Source organism: Sturnira hondurensis, unplaced genomic scaffold, assembly GCF_014824575.4.
Source record: "Sturnira hondurensis isolate 20B ecotype Veracruz unplaced genomic scaffold, ASM1482457v3 Scaffold0011253, whole genome shotgun sequence".
Classification (NCBI taxonomy): Eukaryota; Metazoa; Chordata; class Mammalia; order Chiroptera; family Phyllostomidae; genus Sturnira; species Sturnira hondurensis.
Window position 1 is genome coordinate 564,172 of NW_028083884.1, and position 20,279 is coordinate 584,450.

The 20,279-nt window shown below is 43.2% G+C and overlaps 1 protein-coding gene across 10 annotated transcripts in view; it reads left to right on the forward strand.

Moving 5' to 3' along the window:
• ATE1 (arginyltransferase 1) overlaps window positions 1-20,279 on the forward strand; it is a 129,862-nt gene that overhangs the window by 30,440 nt on the left and 79,143 nt on the right. For all 10 annotated transcript variants that reach the window (XM_037059614.1, XM_037059616.1, XM_037059605.1 and 7 more), the window contains one exon: window positions 12,886-12,918. In XM_037059614.1, the coding sequence (XP_036915509.1) occupies window positions 12,886-12,918 (33 nt within the window). The remainder of the gene's footprint in view (window positions 1-12,885; window positions 12,919-20,279) is intronic.

Sequence of the window (20,279 nt, forward strand, 5' to 3'; positions counted from 1 at the left end):
TGAATGCTGAGTGGCGTCAAGGGTGACAGTGAACTCGATCACACACCCTTGCCTTAGACCTTAGCACCCCCACTCATTGCCTGCGTGGCTCTGAGCAGGTTCCTGACTTCTCAGCTTTTGTCATGTCGTGTCGGGCTCCTTGTTATAAACACTGGGGGGTCAATGCAGGGGGCTTGTGAGGGGTGACCAAAGCGGGGGGCTTGGCTAAGAGGCCACCAACTAAACCCCAGGTGCTGGGGTGCAGATGAGAAGCCATTAGGCATCATCTGGAGTGAGGAGGTCAAGGGCAATTACGTGGTAGCTGTGGCTGTCCAGGAGCTGGAATTATATTTTTCTTTGTTGTTTTGTTTTTCCATTTTAATTCAGCTATTTGAATTAAACAATCGCATATGTTTTAAATTTTAATATTAAATTCGAATGAGTCCTATCACAGGAAAAAATAATACTGAAAACTATTCAGTTTGGTTCAGCATGAAATTTTAGTCTTTAAATTACTTTTATACCACATAAATCCTACGAGGTATTATTTGGGGAAGATTTATATGTGTGTTTCTTAACTGCTTTACTTGAGACCAAAGACAAAGGCCCTGTGGATGGCTCTGATTTTTACCTTGGTGACCAAGGTTCTCGCCTATTCTTAGAGTCTGCTTTTGAAAAATTAGCTCTATCAGACTCCCATAATCTGTAACACGCTTTGTGCTGTTACCCAGCTTATGAAAGTGCCGTGCTGGACTGAGAAGAGGCACCTACCGCCCAGCGGCGAGCCTGGGGCGGAGGCCGGCAGCTCATGTAGCGGGTGTGCAGTGGGCAGAGTGTCCCTGGGACGCAGCTGGAGAGGGAGCGCTGCCCGGCAGGAAGCGGCTCAGAAAGAAAAGTCTGTTCTTGAAACTTGTGACGGGAAGCAAGAGGAAAACTCCGATGGTGTCAGAGCTCTTGACAGGTGTTTTCCTATAAGTAAATGCTGCTTTTAGGTTCCTGGGAGTGTGAGAAATTTACCCACAACGGGTTAAGCACATCTCCGTTCGGGCAGAGCGCCATCTGCCTTCCATTGCTGTGTTTCCAGTCTGCTTTTCCCATCAGCGCTGGGGAGCCGCAGGTGTGGTGGCCACCGCGCAGCGACCTGACAGGTGGACAGTGCTGCCTACTGATGACCAGTCTAAACGAGCGAAGTTTGCGTGCTTGTGCTGGCAATTTACTTAATATGCCAGGTAATTTGGGGAAACTGCTTGTACGATTAAAAAGCAGTTGATTTTCTTCTAGTTCATAGTTATAAACGTAAAATATACATATTTATGTATAATTTATCCAGAGCATAATTCTTCTTTTAAAAATGTGTTAAAATAGGGAATGTATTTGTGTAGCTCTGAAAATATGATACATGTTTATATATACATACACACACATGTAAAATCTTGTCTATGACAGTCATTTTAGAACTAGTTCAAAAATTTCATATTTAGGACGGCTCCCAGTTTTTTCTCCTTGGCTGTGGAGGGTGATTCTCCTGTTCAAACATTTATTTATTTATTTTTGTCTAAACATTTATTTATTTATTTTTAAAGATTTTATTTATTTATTTTTAGTGAGAAGGGAAGGAGAAAGGAGAGAAACATCAATGTTTGGTTGCCTCTCACATGCCACCTACTGGGGATCTGGCCTGCAACCCATGCATATGCCCTGACTGGGAATTGAACTGGTGACCCTTTGGTTCCCAGCCCGCGCTCAATCCACTCAGCTACACCAGCCAGGGCCAATTGTCTAAACATTTAATTCCTAACGTGTTCCAGCTGCTGTAGGAGGTTCTGGGGATACGCAGATGAGTGAGACATGGTCCTTTGCACATTTAGCTAACATGTAAAACCTTAAGTACTTTTAAAAACGTGTTTTTATAGGTTTGCATTAACGTTTAAGATCTTAAAATACTGATAATAAATTAAAAGTTATTGGGCCCTGGCTGGTGTGGCTCGGTGGATTGAGCATGGGCCTGTGGACCACGCGATCATGGTTCAGTTCCCAGTCAGGGCACATGCCTGGGTTGCAGGCCAGTTCCCAGAAGGGGACTCATGAGAGGCAACCATACATTGATGTTTCTCTCCTTCTTTCCTTCCCTTCACCTCTAAAGATAAGTAAATAAAAATAAAAAAAAAAGTTATTGGGACTGTGTGCAACTGTCATCACGTGGAGACACTTGATCTTGCTTGGAATCTGATTGTGTGCAAGTGGTATCTGTAACCATTAGTCACATAATCAAGTGTTTTTAATATTTAAGTTGTTGATAATATATATTCTACTTCTCAGTACTTTGACCACAGGGCTTTTTAAAATAAATTTTACCTTGATTGTGGTTTTCTGCTAATTTTTATTTTTAGCTTTTGTGGCATTTGCTGCTTATCCCTAATTCTTGTCATACAGATTTGTGGAAGAGTATTTCAAAGTCCATTTGAAGTTTTTTACCCAACCTGGTGTCATTTAAATGGTGACCTAGTTTCGTCCTCGGTCTTGTGAGCCCTTCCCAGAAGCTCCCTGGGGAAGTAGGGAGCTAGGAGGACGGGGGGGCCTGAGGCCCCACCTGCAGGGCCCAGGCCAGGCTTCAGTCGTGCCCACTCCCTCCTGCTGGTGGCTGCTTCTCTGTTCACATCCTCTTGCCTGTGCCAGATGACCACTTCCACAAGGTGGCCAGCAGCCATGAGGAGACACAGGGAAAAGAAAGGAATATGAACATGTAATTGTTTCTGAATTGATTAGTTCGGTTCACGAATGAACGTGTGTAGGCATTCGAGCAGCAGACCTTCATTCAGTCCGTCCTGTGCGCCAGGCATTATTTAGACTGCAGGGGGCAGCACGGTTAACAGGACAGAGCGTCCTTACCCTTGTGGAGACTGTGCCAGTGGGAGAGCGAAGCAGCGTGCTGTAGACTGTTTCAGGGATGTGTGTGCACAGGGAGGGGAGGGGGTGGGGTGGCGTGGAGAGTGGCGGTGGGGAGGCTGCATGGGGCACCAGGAGGTGGCTCTGGGGAGAAGGGCTCCTCGGCCACAGAATGCCCAGGTGAGCGTGTGCCCGGGATGTCATCAGGAGAAGCTTCAGGCTGATGGGAGAGTGTGTGACGTGGTCACAGAACATGTTCCCCAAATAAGAGGGACATGGGTGGCTGGAAAATATGCCGTGCAGGGCATCTCCTCATCTGTGTCACTTGTGAGAGTTTTTTTTAAGTCCCTCTTCCTTTTGCCATTCATTGGCTGAATTTGTTATCATAAAAATGATCTGTTTTGTGGTGGACTTGTTAATGAGTGCTTTGTTTTCTTGTGGAGCACCCAGTACCATATTTTTGTGTAGTTTTATAACAGTGAGTCTCACTGTTTCTGGGTCCGATTGCCTTCCCGGTGAGTTCCGAGTGGTGCTCCCTCTTGGAGTAACTGAGGGAACCGTACACTGGGTGAGGTTTTTGGGTTCTAACCCTGGGTTCTACAGTCTAACCCTGTCAGACTGTAAGGCAATGTGACATTTCTGGACCTCAGTTTATCTGGATAGAGGGGAGCTAGACCGGGTAGTTGCCAGGGTCCTGTGAACTCCCGTCTTTTCAGTAACTTTTAAAGGGAAGTTCCCAAGAGGAATTCAGTGTTTTTTTCTTTTTATTTCCTTTTTCAAATTAACTTTTAAATTAATACGCAGTAAGATGCACAATCTTAAGTATACAGCTTGTTGAATTTTTGTATATGTGTATGCTCTTCATAATCATCACTGAGAACATTCTAGAAGACTCCCTCATGACCTTTCCGAGTCAGTACTCTCCCACCTAGAGGCAACTGCTGCTATGACTTCCGTCACGGTAGACCAGTTTTGTATGTTCTTGAGCTTCCTACACATGCAGTGATACAGCATGTGTCTTTTGTGCTCAGCGGTCTGGAGGTCCGTCTGCTTGGCACGCAGTGGTTTCTTTCACGCCTGTGTGGTGTCCGTCCTGTGTGCACCACACAGGGAGTTCTGTTCATTCTGTTGCTGATGGGCATGTGTTGTGTCCAGTTTTTGGATGTTATGAACGAAGAGTCTGTGAACATTCATATATATGTCTTTTGAAAGACATGATACTCGTTTTTCGTGGGTATATACCCACCTAGGACTAAGTAGCTGGGTCAAAGGGTGGGAGTGTCTTAGCTTTCATCAGCGCTGCCGGCTTCCCGTGGAGGTTGGGCCGGACGAGTGTCCTCACTGTCCCTCCCGCAGCCTCACCAGCACTAGCCAGTGTCTGCCATTTTAATGTGGGCCTTTCTGCTCGGTGTATTGTGGTGTTATCTTGGGTTTTTAACTGGCTTTTTGCCAATGGTTAAATCAGTGGGCACCTTTTCATAAATTGATGAGCCATTTATTTGACTGTACTCATTTTCGTAGAATGCCTGTTTAAGAGTTTGCCCCACTCTTTGTTGTGGGGGCTGGGTACAGTCAACTCATTGATGGTGCCGGACAAGGGAGGGCTCCCTGAGCCCCTCCCCTCTTCTGGGGGTCTGGGATGGAAACTGGAGGTCAGGGGATGCTCAGTGCGTTGGGTAATCCATTTGGGGCAAGGACTCCTCAGCACCTGAGGGCCTCTCTTCCTGTCACTGGGGCTGGTGATCCAGGGACCTCTTCCTCCTTGGAAGCTGTGTGGACCACAAGGCCCACCACCCTGTTCCTGTAGCCAGATTCATTGTCATACAGGAAATGAGTTTGACAAAGCAGTCGTTGAGGGCAGTGCCAGCCCCAGTAGTGTGTGTGTCACTATTAAAGTCTCAGGAGACGACCTGGTCCTCATGTAGCCCAGGATGCCCTGGAGGGGACCCTCTGACGCCTGCTTCACCAGCCTCTTGATGTCATTGAATTTGGCAGCTTTCTCCAGGTGGCAGGTCAGATCCACAGCTGACACACTGCAGGTGGGGACATGGAAGGCCATGCCAGTGAGCGTCCCGTTCAGCTCAGGGGTGACCTTGCCCACGGCCTTGGCAGCGCCAGTAGAAGCGGGGATGCTCTGGGCCGCCCCTCGGCTCTCACGCCACAACTTCCCAGAAGGGCCGTCCATGGTCTCCTGGGTGGCAGTGATGGCGTGGGCTGTGGTCATATGTCCCATTGTGATGGCAAAGCTGTCTTGGTGCCTTTGCTGGGAGCTGGGGAGTGAGCAGCTGGCGGTGCAGGAGGCGTTGGCGACCATCGTGAAGGTGCTGTCATGCTCCTCTTGGCACGTACGGGGACGTCCGCAGAAGGGGCAGAGATGAGGACCCTCTCGGCCCCACCTTCTCCAGCTTAGTGGAGACGCCAGTGGGCCCCACAGCCTGTTCAGCACCAGCAGCAGTGCATTTGATGTTGACACCGCGTGGCTCTTGGGAGATGGAGATGGGCTTTCCCTTGATGGAAGCTTCCCGTTCTCAGCCTCCACTGTGCCTCTGAACGTGCCACGAGTCACCTCCCACTGGAACCCGTAGATAATGTGGTTGAGGTCAGGAGCACTGATGGGACTTTGCCAGTTCAAAGGAGCCCTGGTGACCAGGAGCCCATTACAGCCCGATCTGTACACTCAGATCTGTCCTGTCTCAGGGCTTCGGCTGCTTTCACCTGGCACTGCGCAGGCAGACGCGGCCGCCTGGCGAACAGGAGGAGCAGACAGCCGAGTTTGAACCCCCGCCTTTAAAAATTGGTTTCTCACATCTCTCTCCTCATTGGTTGTGTGAGTTGTCTGTGTTCTCTGGCTACGAGTCCTTTCACATATGTGTATATTCTAAATATCTTCTCTCAGTTTGGAATGCCTATGCAAGTATGGGTGTTTCGTGGTATACTTAAAGTATTGTTTTCAGAAGCATACAATTTTTTAAACTTTTCAGTTTTTTTTCAAGATTTTATTTATTTTTAGAGAGAGGGGAAGGGAGGAAGAAAGAGAGGGAAATATCAACGTGTGGTTGCCTCTCACGTGGCCGCCTTAGTGGGGACCTGGCCCCACTGAGCAGCTGGCGATGCAGGAGGCGTTGCTGACCATCGTGAAGGTGTTGTCATGCTCCTTGCCTGGCAACCCAGGCGTGTGCCCTGAGAATTAACCGGCCCGCGCTTAGTCCACTGAGCTACACTAGCCAGGGCCTAAACTTTTTGGTTTTAATGCATTCCTTAAAACTTAGTTTACAGATTAAGGAAGCAACAGATTTGAAGATTTCTCTTACTGTATAAAATTTTGGTCCCAATGTTGACCTTTAAAAAAATCTTAAGGTACTCTTTCTCTTAAACACACCTTTAAAATTAGTTTTATACTTTATATGAGATGTATTACTATTTTATGCAAGCCCTCAACTGAACTGATGTTGTAAACAAGCAGATCTTCTGGTCATTAGGGTCCTGCAGCAAAATGACTCCCCCATTAGAGAAGCAAAGGATTCTGGGTCAGCACACAGTGACACTTGAGTGCCTTCCGTGGGTGTTCCTTCTCTTTGCACTTTGATATAAACTCTGTCTGTGGTGATTTTGTTTGTGCTGATAATGTTGAAGAGCAATAGAGGTCTTTTAGAATCCACTCTCTTTGAGTATAGCTCTCCAACTTACAGGATTATTCTTATATGTGTTTTAGATTCTTATGGTAAACTTAACCCTTTCATTTTAGGAATAGAAACACCAAAGTTGGGGAGCAGTCACCTACAAAGGCTTGCCTGTGACTTTCAGCTGAAAGTCTTATGGGCAAGCCTTTCTTTTTCTCAAAAGAAAACTCGTAGGCAGGAAGGGGCTGGAAAGAAGTATGGGAAGTCATTGAAAGGCAAGGACCTACATCCCAAATGACTCTTTCTTAGCAAAGCTATAGTTTAGGATGGAAGGGTGGATAAAGTGCTTCTCAGATAAGGTCAAGGTAACAGAGTTCATCTTCACCGAGATGAACCCTTGTTATATGAAACGTTACAGGGACTTATCTAAGAAAAAAGGATCTAAAATATGAACAGTAAAATGACAATAAACTCACAGCTATCAACAACTGAACCTAAAAAAACCAGAACAAAACAAAAATGAACTAAGCAAACAACTAGGATAGGAACAGATTCACAGAAATAGAGATCACGTGGAGGTTATCAGTGGGGAGGGGGATAGAGGGGAATGGGGGGGAAGTACAGGGACTAGGAAGCATGAATGGTAGGTACAAAATGGAGAGGGGGGAACTGGAGAGGCCAAAGACATTATATGGTCACGAACCGAGCAGGGGGCAGTGATAGAGGGAATGGGGGTAACTGGGCGGAGGGGGTAGAGGGGAGGACAAAATGGCACAATTTTAATAACATAATCAATAAAATGTATTTTAAAAAGTTTAAATGTATGCTCTTTGTGTTAACGGATATAAAGCCACTATTTATAAAGCATACAATCTTTATTATAGTGACCACATGAGGTAGGTGTTAGTGAATGACTTAATTATAGCCCACATCCCCATTGCTCTTGGGAATTAGAGAGTTACAAGTAGTAAAGAAAGGTGCACTGAGGTGGCTCACTAATAAGGATGTGTGTAAGCAGACTGGAATCAGCACTGAGAGCAAATTAGTTAGAGCGAATTCTCAGTGTTAGTGTTACAGGCTTTTGTGATTCTGGGCAGATAGTAGAATCTTTCAAGAGGCCTTTTGGTACGGTTCCTTCCATATTGTAGATTGGAGCATTAGCCCATTCACCAACCCAGAGTGCTAAGTCTTACAAGGAGCCCCTTGAATGCATTACTGGGTAGGAGCCATAACTCTTAAAGGGAAAATAAAAACAGGGCCAATGATTTGTCGATAGTTAACGTTAGAATTTCCTCACACTGAATGGCCATCCTGAGTACTTGCGGTGAGTTTCTGTTCAGTACAGATTGGGGAAAATGAGTCAGAGCTGGCAGAGACCCGCATTTCCTAGAGTGGGTTTTGTGGAATATTAGTTCTGTGGAATGTTAATAAGTGTTATATGAAATAAAAACAAGCCGGAAGATTGACTGCCTCTGGTTATGTAACTTTGGAAAGCACTAGAGTAAATGAAGTTGAAGGGTTTTTTGCTTCTGCTCTTCCAATTTTATTGAGCTAGAATGGACATACCATTATGTAACTTGGAAGGTGTTCACATGCACTGCAGTATGATTACCACCCTGCTGTTAGCTGACGCCTCCTTCACACAACTGCTGTTTCTCTTTGATGGTGAGAACATTTCAGATCTACTCTCAGCAGTTTTCAGGTGTAGACCACAGAGTTGTCTGTCTGATCGTGAGGCTGTGCTGTAGATTTCTGGGACTTCCTCGCCTTCTGGGCCTTTTTGTTTAACTGCAGGAATTCCTTTCATTTGTCACTACACCATGGATTCACCAGGAGGCGCAAGGGGAGGGCAGACGCCAGTGGTGTGCAGCCTTTCCCAGACTGACTTGGGCTTTCTTGGCCATGGAGTCATTTTTTCTAGGGTGCCCTGGGAACTTGGCATGCCACAGGCTACCAGCTGGTGAAGGTGCTTAGGCGGCCCTCATTTCACAGATGAAAAACTAAGGCCCAGACAATTTGTTACTCAAGTAACTGTAGCTAGTGAGATTACAGACTGCGTAACTCCTAGATCACTGTTCTGTCCATTGGCAAAAAGGAGATTTTATGGCCCGGAAGACATAGTTAAAAGATATTTGTCTTCATCTCTTAAAATTTACCGAAGCTTAATGTCTGGTCTAAGCCTGACATCTAATTCTAACCGAGAGAGGCAGGGCTAGCAGTCAGCCACATTGCTAACGAATGGGATAGGGAATAGCTATGCAAATGAATGGAAGGAATTACCCGAATGTACTCTGTTTTACTTCCCACTAAAATTAGAATAAACAGGATCTTAGTTTTCTTTTCCTTTTCAGTGAAATAGGAAATGATGGAACTTCGTTTCTTGTGTAATCAGATTAGCCTCTAAAAATTGTTGGTTTATGGGAGACACATCCTTAATGTAAGACTTAGTTTTCACATTGTGTCAAAAACAGTTAATTTAAAATAGGATATATATGGACTGGAAATTCTGGGGGGATGGGAAGGTAGTCTGAAACACTATGTAACTAAGCAAAATTTAGATTCTTCAAGGTATGATTTATTTACTTTTTTAAAGATTTTATTGATTCATTTTTAGAGAGAGGGGAAGGGAGGGAGAGAGGAGAGAAATATCAGTGTGGGTTGCCTCTTGGGTGCCCTCTACTGGGGGCCTGGCCCACAACCCAGGTATATGCCCTGGCTGGGAATCGAACTGGCAACCTTTGGTTTGCAGCCCATGCTCAATCCACTGAGCCACACCAGCCAGGGCTCAAGGTATGATTTAGATTGATAATTACAAAATGTTAAACAGATTTTATTGAATTATAGCCTAAAATAGTCAGCTTTGTCCCCTCTCTGTAAGATATAGCAAATACCACGTGCTGGGGTGAAAGGCTGAGGGAATGGAACCCACAGTATTCTGTTAATGCAAGGACATTCTGGGGGACCTGGGTGAGCAGTGACAGTCCTCGGATTCCACTTTGACAGGTGGGTGCACCTCACTTATGTTCCTTAGTTTAGGGAGAAAAATGTGGCTTATTTTTTAAGTGTTTCTTTTTCTTTAAAGGAATTTAAAATGGTTTCTTATTAAATAGAAAAGGCATTTCAGGAACATAATTATGTGTTTGAATATTTTATATTATAAAGATAAATGGCTGATTATAGTTTTACTGGAATATTTTGACAAAACTGGCCATGTGTTCTTCTCTACTTTTTATTCTTTTACTGCATCCGAAGTAAATGGCATGGTTAATAACAAGTCTTAGGAAAAAAAGGAAAGAATTTAGTAATCATAAATTTTGTGTGCTTGGAAAGCTGTGTAGAAAATTTTGTTAAGCTTGTTTGAAGGCTTCTCTGGAAGCGGTGAGGACGGGTTACGAAACAGGCTGCCAGGGACCAGCCGGGTGATGGGACTGGGGTGGGGGCGAGAGTGTTTTTGGGGAGGCAGGGGCAGCGTAGCCGCGGAGCATGAGCCCCGATCTCCTGAGATCTCCTGAGAGCTCCTGATCTCTCAATATTCTTTTCCTCCCTTTACAGACCGGGAGGGTTTTTAAAAAGGTGCTGACATCTTTTATGCCTGGATTCTAAATATAGAGCATAATCTTTATGTTGTTTTAAGAAATTCAAGAGTAGACAGAATACTTGACAATTAAAATTTTTGTAATTTTATCAAGTGAATCAAATTAACATTATTAATACTGTTATTGACAAGAAACCTGCTTCTTTAAGACTGAAAACCCAAATGTCAGGCAGGCGGTTTAATTCTTGACCCCAGTAAATCAAGGTGTGTTTCCTGGAAGGGATCTTCGAAGTGGGTCCCAGGAAGGTAAACAGTGTGGCTGTGCTCACCTCACATTCTTTCCGGAATGACAGTGTGTATTCCTGTCAGTAAAACCTGTAAGATATTTTTTAAAAACGTATTTTTCTCAACATTTCGCCTAAATAAATAGGATAGGATCTTTCTCTGAAAGCTGTTACCGGAGTGTACCCATAGCACAGTACTTTTGGACAGCTGTATTGAAATGGCTACATCAGAAAGTGGTGTCAATGTGGGCTCCTGGCTGCAACCAGAGCCTTTGTTGTTGTTGGAACAGACTGTGTTTTTTTAGAGAAATTTTAGATTCACAGCAAAGTTGATCCTTTTTTTTTATACTGATCAGGTGGTATTTGTTAAAATACCATGATGGTGGTATTTGTTAAAAGACGTGTATTTCTAGTGTCAGTTTCACTGTATACAAACATATTTTGTGATTATACTTGCTTTGTTATAATCGTTATTTTTTCAGATTATTCCATTGGTACTGAATACATGTGCAGTTTCATTATGAAAGAACTTAAGTAATTAACCAAAGGGAAATAGCAATAGGTTTTCCGGATAACGCTAATTGAGAAGTAGCATTTTTGGACTTTTTTCGTGTCCTGTGACTAGGAGAATGAATGCGTGTCTTGTGATTTATTTTCTGTTTTTACTATTTTGGGGACTGAGAATGTTTATGTATTTCATGTTTTGGCAGCTTCAAACAGTATAAGAATTTGTAGGTCTGTTTTGAAAAAACTGTGACAAGAATGTTACACATGCACAGGACAGAGATGTATGTAAATTACTGGAGCTTCAGGGAGACCTCAGTTTTCTTGGAGAGTATTCATGTACTCTTGCTGTTATTTAAAGTGACTTCCTTCCTGACTGGTGCATCAGTTCCTACTGAAGTAGAACCATCCCAAACTCTGCAGTTTAATGCATGTAATGTAGCTAACGTGCACGTGCCAGAGAAAACATAAAACCTTACAGTGTTAGCTTTCTCCTTTCAAAATGAAAGTTTGGCCATGCCTCGTCTTTCTCCACTGGCTTGTCTTCCGGCTCTCACTTCTTCTCCTGGGAGGAAGAGAAGGGATTGTCTTAGGTTGGGCTACTGTGAAAAGAATCCCAAGACCACGAAGGTTGCACTTTTAATTTCAATAGGTTTATTCGTTTCATATCTACAATATGAGAATTTAAAATGTTGTTATATCTTGCACTTTCAGAAAGTTCTCTTAACAGTTGATATAATCAAATTGCATATTGATATCATTAAGGAAAAATTCTTATAGTTTTCTGATTTTAGTATACCCTGTCATCTAGAGCCTTTGTGATACTAGTTAATTCCATGGCTTTGGTGTGTCCTAGTAATATTTCAGGAATATATCTTTACTTCAGTATTTAGGGGAGGAAGTGTCTGATATATATTTTAAGCTTCGTTGGGGAAACTTAAGACATTCATGCCGTAGAGAGAACTGTATAGTGAATTCTCCAGTAGTCATCGTCTGTCCTCACTGGTCAATGTAACGGCCTCACTTGTTTGTCCGCACACTTACCCATTACTTCCCTCCTGACGCCTCGGTGACTTGGAAGGAAATCCCAGACATCATGTAATTTCACTGCGAAATATTTCTGTGTGTGCCTCTAAAAGAAAATAAAATTATTTGTATTCCCTGTGAGTGCTAGCCAGCCTCCTTGTGGAGGGGAAGCTCAACACGTCCTGAAAGAGGCCTGCCATCAGTTTTGGTAGTTAATTTGCATTTAAAAAGATCGAGAGTTTATACTACTTGGGCATTTTATTATTACAGTAAATCTCAAAGGGTTTGAAATGTTGATTTTGTAAATAACGTCTGAGAAAACATTGTGAATTGCCATCATGAATATGTATGAAGTTACGTGACAGTCCCTGGTTCCAAGCTAATCTACGGTTTGCTTTGTCATTTGTAATGGCTCCCTACCCCCAAATTTCTGTATCTGGGTTTCAGTGCTGCAGGATAGCAGTTTCAGATGAAATTCTGTGAGCCTCTTTGTGTGTCAGAAAGAGCAGCGAGGGAAGATAAGCATATGGGGCTGAGAAAATAGAATAGGCTAAACAGGGTGAGCGTCACCGCGAACCAAACTGTAGAGCAGTAACTTCCCCTTTCTTTCCCTCTGGCTCACTAGCCTCCTCTTTTGGTTCCTCCTCTGATTTCTTTTTGTTGGCACTTACTTAACGGGGCCCATGACATTCACGGTCAGGTAAATGGTTGATTTCTCCCTTGGAAGAGGGTGCTCTGTTATACGGGCGTTGGGAGCTGAACTTTTGAGAAATGAAATGTTTTAGGACTTATTTGTTGTTTTATTTGTTTTTATGCAGGTTTTTAAAAATGTTTATTCAATTCAAATTATTAGAATGCCTACTTTGGGCTAAATTGAACTTTCATATGCTTGGGATGAAATATACAGTGTATGAGAGCGTTAATTTTATATTGATTTTTAGGTTTACTTTAGATGCTCTTGTTGAAAAATTGTGTAATAATTTTTCCTTTTTTGTTCTCTTGCTGCCCATTTGTTGGATGAAACCAATTCTATTCGAATATGATGCTGCAGTTCACAAGATTCCTTTGCAGCTCACCTTTGGAGGTAAGAGTTTACTCACAGGAACACTAGAATCACTAACTGAACGTGATTGTCCGTATCTTTTGTTGGGCACTTATTTGATAATTTAGGAGTGATCATTTTATTGTGGCACATTCATTCTTCAGTAATAGTAATGAGACAAACACAGACTTTTTTTAAAATAAGAATTTCTATAAGTTACAGAGCTATTCACTTTCATAATAGGTCATTGCTTCTTTTTTTTTAAGATTTTATTTATTTATCTTTAGAGGGGAAGGGAAGGAGAGAGGGAGAGAAATATCAATGTATGGTTGCCTCTCGAGTGTCCCCTGCTGGGAACCGGCCTGCAACCCAAGCTTGTGCCCTGACTGGGAATCGAACCGGGATCCTCTGGCTGCACTCAATCCACTGAGCTACACCAGCCAGGGCTCATTGCTTCTTTTTAAGTACATTTTCTTTTTTAACAAGCAGACTGAAGAGCACTATTATATCTCCTCCTTTTGTAACTGTTTAACATTGGCCTTATTCTCTCTGAACTGCCCCCGTGTTAAAGAGAGAAGTCATGGCAGAAGCTAACATCAAGGAAGATTCATTTGGGTCAAAAGAGCTTTTGAAAATCTGTGAGTTGATTAGGGACGAACGAGCACTTAGATTTCCTGAGCCTCCTTGTAATGTAGGCACTGTTCTGGGTGCTTGACTCGCTTTCTCATCGAATCCTTGTAATGGTTCTGCAGTTTGCATCTGAGAATCCAGTGATAAAATGGTGAGATAAAGAAGAAACTGTGAGATATTCAGAGAAGCAGGAGTCCTCGTGGGCTACAGTTGATAAGGAGTAACCTGTGGAAAGTGCGAGGACATGGAGAAAGGAACGGGAGAGGGAGGCAGCAGAGTCTGTGTAGAGGTGACTGCGCTCAGAGCCAGCGTGGGCCTCAGATCGCATCTTCACTTACTGGCCACATGGACAAATCACAGCTTCTCTGAACCTCAGTTTTCTTCTCTGTAAAATGGATATAATCATTCCTACCTCCAAGTGAAGCAGTGGGCATGGGGGCAGTTTATAAAATGCGTTCACATCTTAGCGATATTTTGTATTCTCCTCCCGGGCTGCACTTCAGTCCCAACAGTATGACTCTGTTCCCTGCCCTTCACTTGTCCTTCATTTTGCCTCTGTTGTCCATGTCATCTTACGTCCCCTTCCCACATTCCCCTGTTGAATGGTGTCACTCCTCCAGGAGGAGCCTGGGTACGGTGTCCTGCTGTCCATACAGTGGGAAGAGTCTGGGCTTTAGAATGAGAGAGCCATGAACAAGTCATTCCATCGTTTGAGAAACTTAAAACTGGAGATGGAACAGACTTACAGGGTATTAAAATAGAACGAGATAATGTGTGGCAGGCACGGAGCACAGTGCCTGTTGCATGCAATTTTTTAAGAAGTTTAGTGTAAAAACAAAACAGGAACCAAATCATAAGACAATATAAATCATATATAATATACTTGTTAGTTGAATGAGCACTTTCTAAGCAAAGAAGAAAGGGAAGTATCAAAGGAAAGGATGGACACATTAGATTTGATTCTGATTCTGTGAAAAAATTCATAATTTTGTTCATAAAATTATGTACAGTTAAAAGGCAGTTCAGGGAAGTATGATAAAAATGTTATTATACTTCCTATAGAAACCTCTTAGAATGAATTTTAAAATGTCCTATTTACTTCTACATAATATTTGGTTGGATTTTATCAGTTGATAAGATGAAATACAAATGGTAATAAATGTCTTAAAAGTCCTTATAAGCAATCAAAGAAATGCAGGTTAAAAAACCAGTGATATGTAGTTGTTTCTACCTATGAAGATGGCTTTTTTTTTAAATGAATGGGAAGATGTGATGTGTTTTTAAACTCCATTGTTTACCATAGGAATTCAGTCATGTACATTAAAGACCTTCTATAAATTCAATCTTGTGGTCAAGTAATTCTAGTCTAAGAATCACTGTCAGAGAAATTATCAAAGATGGGGACAAAATTTCCATAAATATGTTTATTACAGCATTATTTATAGTGAAAAAAATTTACAAACAGTGTGAGTGTCCAACAGTAGGAAAAGGCGAAATAAATCACAGTGCAGCTTGCCACATGACGGGACACACTAGAGCCCTTAAAACGAGGACTGGGTTGCGGGCCAGCTCCCCCGTTTGGGGCGTGTCAGAGGCAACCAATCGCTGTCTCTCACACATCCACGTTTCTCTCCCTCTCCTTCTCCCTCCCTTTCTCTAAAATAAATAAATGAAATCTTTAACAAAAATAAAACGAGGACTGTACATAAACGTGCATAAGTACGTACTGATGAGCAATAACACTGTAAACTACTTGCTCTATAAACAGAAAAACGGGATGCAAAACTGCACATGCAGATCTTAATTTAAAAACAATTTAAGCATACGGAGATCAGGAAGGAGAAGCACAAAATGTTAACGTCAACTGCAGAACGTTGTATTGTTTTATCCTTGCTTCTCCATGAAGGAGCGGCTCTGCGGGGAAGAGGCACCTGGGCAGGTTTTTGAAGACGGCTCTTGGAGCCCGTGTGTGACTGCCAGGTGATCAGGGGCGTCTCTCTCTGGTGTGGAAACAACCGATGTCGGTTCCAGTCTTGGAAAGAGAGACTGGCAGGAGCTTAGTCTGGAGACGTCATGTTCAAGGCTGGACTCTCATGGCAGCAAGAACTTAGAGGAGTAACAGAATGAGGGTTGTGAACAGAAGACAGGCCGAGTGACTCACCCCAGACGGAGTAAATAAGGGTGCTGGAGCTTGATGTCCACATCAGCGGGGCAGGTAGCAGTTTGAAGATGCCATTAAACAGACTTCACTAACAGGCTTCTCTCAAATGTAAGGCCAGTGAGAAGACCTGTTTTTCCTGCTTTCTTGCTTCACTCTTACTGCAGTGCAAAGGAGGCCCTGAGTAAATAACTGTCGAATGAATGAATGACTAAGCTGGGGGGGCCTGAGGCTGAGGGTAGCAGGCTTTTACCCATCTTTTGGCAGCTGAAAGCACAAAAGGCCTAATATTTATATTTAATGTGGTTAATACTCTGTCTTCCCAGCCAGATTGTAGCTACTTAACATCTTTGTGTTCTTCATCTTTGGGTTCTCTCGGGTAGAGAAAGCTTGGAGTGCATCACCTGTGTACTTCCAGAGTTTTACCATACAAATACATGTTCTTAAATTACATCTTGCTACTCTGGTTACATACTGGGACTTTATGTGCACAAGCTTTCATCTTTGGTGAAAACAGAAGGGAGAGTATCATGCTGGAAGCTTGGCGATGGTTTCTGTCATTTTCTCTCTGATCCACTCTTTCCACTTAATGATTGGGAGTTGCATTTACGTTTCCTGGCTAAATTGATTTGTTTCTGATGGGACTTAATGGACATGGGCAGAGGGGGAAAAGTCAAAATTAAAGGTGACCACTTTACTTTGCTTTTCCTGAAGTATTTGGGAAATACTTGAGGGCTTGCTGTTGATATTTTTCTAGCCTGGAGTTTCCCAGGAGCCCCCTGATGACATAGTTACTGGCTGCCACCCCCAAGGCTCCAGCAGCACAAACTCAGGACTCTGCGCCTTGGCCCCCGCAGAGCCAAAGCGAAGCTAAGACGGGAGAGGGGCGGGAGTCCCTAAACGTTTAATTTCGCCACCAAACTTATGTTTTAGATGGAGAAGAAAAATAACAAATATGGCAAATACCCAAACACCTTCGCTAATTTTGAATTAAAAAATATAATTCTGGTAGAGACAATAAAGTACATGGGACTTGAGTTGAAAATGAAGGAGACTTTAAATTTCACTTTGTCCATACAAGCTACTATGAATGAACCACGTTCCTTTGTTGTAAGTCCTAAACAGCTAACTGCCACATGAATCTAACAAAACTGTCAAGTTATAGTAATTACATCAGTAATGTGATCCGCTGTCATTTGAATGGGGCCATGTGTGGAGAGTCAGTTACTTCCCTCTGTGGGGCTGACCCTTTTACATTCCTGTGAGCAGGAGACTAATAGAGCTCGTTAAGCTTTATGGGAAAAGAGCTTTTATCACCTCGTCAAGTCGGGCTGCGTAGTTCTATCCTGTTCCTAATTGTGTGCAGCGCTGTGGCTGCCGATGTGCCCTCCCCGCTAGGTTTACATTGGACCCCTCCCTTGCAGACACTTTTATTGACATTTCTAGGTCTGAATTACATTTTGTGTGGCACCACCTCCACATGTCTTCAATTAAATGTAGGTAAATAAAAGGGATTATATATCAGAGGCTAAAAGATTCTTGAAATTCTCTCCCGAGTCAGACTGCCGGCCAGTCCAGTAGGGCGCAGTCTCGTCGCCATGCTGGAGGTAGGCAGCTGCAGGGGAGGCGCTTATAGGAGAGGTTGAGCTGTGTGTGACTGTAGGTTACTTCGAGTTCGCTCCAGAAATGTCCTCTCTTCCTTCATTTCGGAGCAATTAAAGTCTTCTTAATTCACAGGTGTTATAACTCATTGAGAAGTTACCAATGAAGTGCATGCGTACTATGCTAAGCTCTTTCCTTACTTTGTTTTAATTCTCACAAAATGTCTGTGAGATAGATAGTCCCAGTTTTCTTAAGAAGAACATTGGGCCTGGAGAGGTAGATTAGTTAAGCTCAGTATCACAGCTAGTCACATGAGACAACAGGAGCAAGGTAGGAAGGAATAAATGGACTGATTCTTAGGTCACATGAAATGATACAGTACTATCCAGATACATTTGAGATGTGTTTTGTAAACATTGACACGGGTCTGTTAACTCTTTTCGTGGGTGCCCCTCCGTGCATTGTGTGTGACGCTCAGTGACATTTCTGTCTTCTCCTCCATAGACGCAGGTAGCATCCTCTCTCTCAGCGGAAACAAAATAGCTCCAGACTTTGCCAAATGTCCTTAGGGAGGAAGGTGGCTCCCTGTTGAAAAAGACCACCCTAGAGCAGCCCCCAAAAACCCCAAGTAAAGAGATGTAGCAATAAGCCAATAGTGAAGATAATAGCAATGGTGACCCATTTTCAGTTTCTTAAAAGGCAGGAAGAGAAGGAAAGGCGAACAGAGAATAAGTGAGACAAATAGAAAGCAAGTAGCAAGATGGGCCACTTAAGCCCAGCTGTGCTGATTATCACAGTAAGTGTAAATGGGCTAAGCAGAAGCTCTGCTCTGGGGAGGTGCTCTGTGTCTGCGGTATCTAAAACGTGTGTGGAGCTAGTGGTCATACGAGCTCGTTAGGAACTGAGTTTTAAATTTTTCTTTAATTTTACTTGACTTACGTAGCATACGTGGCCAGTAGCTATCCTGTTGAACAATACAGGTCTGAAAACTCCAGTTACAAGTCAGAGGTGGTCAGATTAGATGGAAGGGGAAAGCAAAATCCACCCGAATTGTGAGGACATGGCTAGTTTAAAAGGCCAATGTTACCCCAATAAACTTAATTAAAAAAAAATAGGGTGGTGGGTGCTAGGGCAGGGGGCGGGGGGGAAGGAGTGACACATTGTTCCCTGAAGCCGGGCTTCCATTAGAGATCACGAAGACGCCCTGTGGGGGCGGTGGTGGGGGCGCTCCCCAGTGTGAACCTGCTTAGTCCCACTGACTGCCCTCGGAAGTGGCTAACGCGGTCAGTTCTACGTTATGTACTTTACCGCAGTTAAAAATATTTTTGTCAGAATTATCATTCAGTTCAGTGGAACACATTTACATTTTTCAAAATAATACACATTATGTAGGAGTATTGTTAACTTTAAATTAGTAAGCCAGTGAGCAGTGTTGGCAGTTTAAACTATTCATTAGAAAACAAGTCATGTATTATTTTTAGAATCCACTCGTGAATTGTATTTAATACCAATAAACCTGAGAAAAGACAACTTTTTTCCTTTTTCTTTTTTTTTTTTTCAGATTGGGGAATATGGTATTGCAATACAGTTCAAGGGGAGATTTAGATTCAGTCGTTATATCTTCATTTAAAGAAATTAGGAGCAGGTGTTTAGAAACAGTGGAAGAGTCACACAGTCATCTAAACCAGGGGTCCCCAACCCCTGGTTTGCCGACGGATGCTGGTCTGTGGCCTGTTCAAACCAGGGCCTCACAGCAGGAGGTGAGCCCTGGGTGTGGGAGCCCGGCTTCACTCTCATTACCGCCTGAGCTCCATGTCCTGCCCCCCCACCCCCGCCCCCTCCCGCTCAACGATCTTCTATGATACGGGTCCGAAGTGCCAGAACGGTTGGGGACCCCTGATTCAAGTCCATGGTTGCCACTGCATTACTGCCTGTGCTCCGCTTCCTGTCCCCCCACCCACTCCAGCCCATGGAAATATTGTCTTCCACAACTTCTGGTTCTTTGGCACCAGAAACCAGTCTCTGGTGCCAAAGAAAGCTTGGGGACTGCTGTCTTTCTTTCTTTTTTACTTTAATCCTCACCCCAGGATATGCTTATTGGTTTTAGAGAGGAAAGAAGTGAGAGTAACATCCATGTGAAAGAGAAACATTCATCAGTTGCTGCCTGCCCATATGCACCCCTGCTGGGGATCGAACCCACAACCTTTGGGGATGCTCTAGCCTACTGAGCCACCTGGCCAAGGCCAACTTTTTTTCTTCCTTAAACCAAAATTATTAAATCGGTTTGATTTATCTTAAAAATGTTTCCAATTAGCAATATCTGTAAGGAGTTTATTTTCTGTGAATTTGGAGAGTATTTGATTTATGTAAATGCTTGCTTATCTCTAAAGATCAATTTTATAGAGCCCCTTTAATTAAGAAATGTAACTGTGTGATTTATTAATACCTTCTGAAGGTGGAAAATATTTCATATACAAGAAGTAAAAACTTTCCTGAATTGCAGATTAACAAACATGGTAGAGCTCCTAGCTTCAGTTCTAGGACTTTAGCTGTAGGTCAAAAGTAGATGCAGAATTCATCGGTTTAGTTCTCAAAGAGCTGTTCTCCTTAATTGATTAAACTCCTAAATATGCAAACAAACAGAAAACTAAGAAACCAGATTCTCCATCTTTTCTCCTCCAATAGAGAATAGATCTCTGTCATCTGTCATCAGAGACCATGAGTGAAATCTAGCTATTGCCACTATTAATGGGGATGACTCACGGGTTGTTAGAGAACCAGAAACAAAAACAAAGTTGCAGACTTGTAGAGAGGAAGAAAAAGATGTCGAGCAGAGTTAGAGCAACGCATCTGTCTCTTTGAGAGTCAGGAACAGACAGGTAGGAAAAAACAGGAGGCGTCACAGACCGTGAGGGCACTTCTGAGTCAGCGGCATCTAGCGAGTTCACCTGAGCTTCTCACCGGATGCCCTTCAAACCATTAAACTATAATTTTCAAAAATGTAAAATCATGA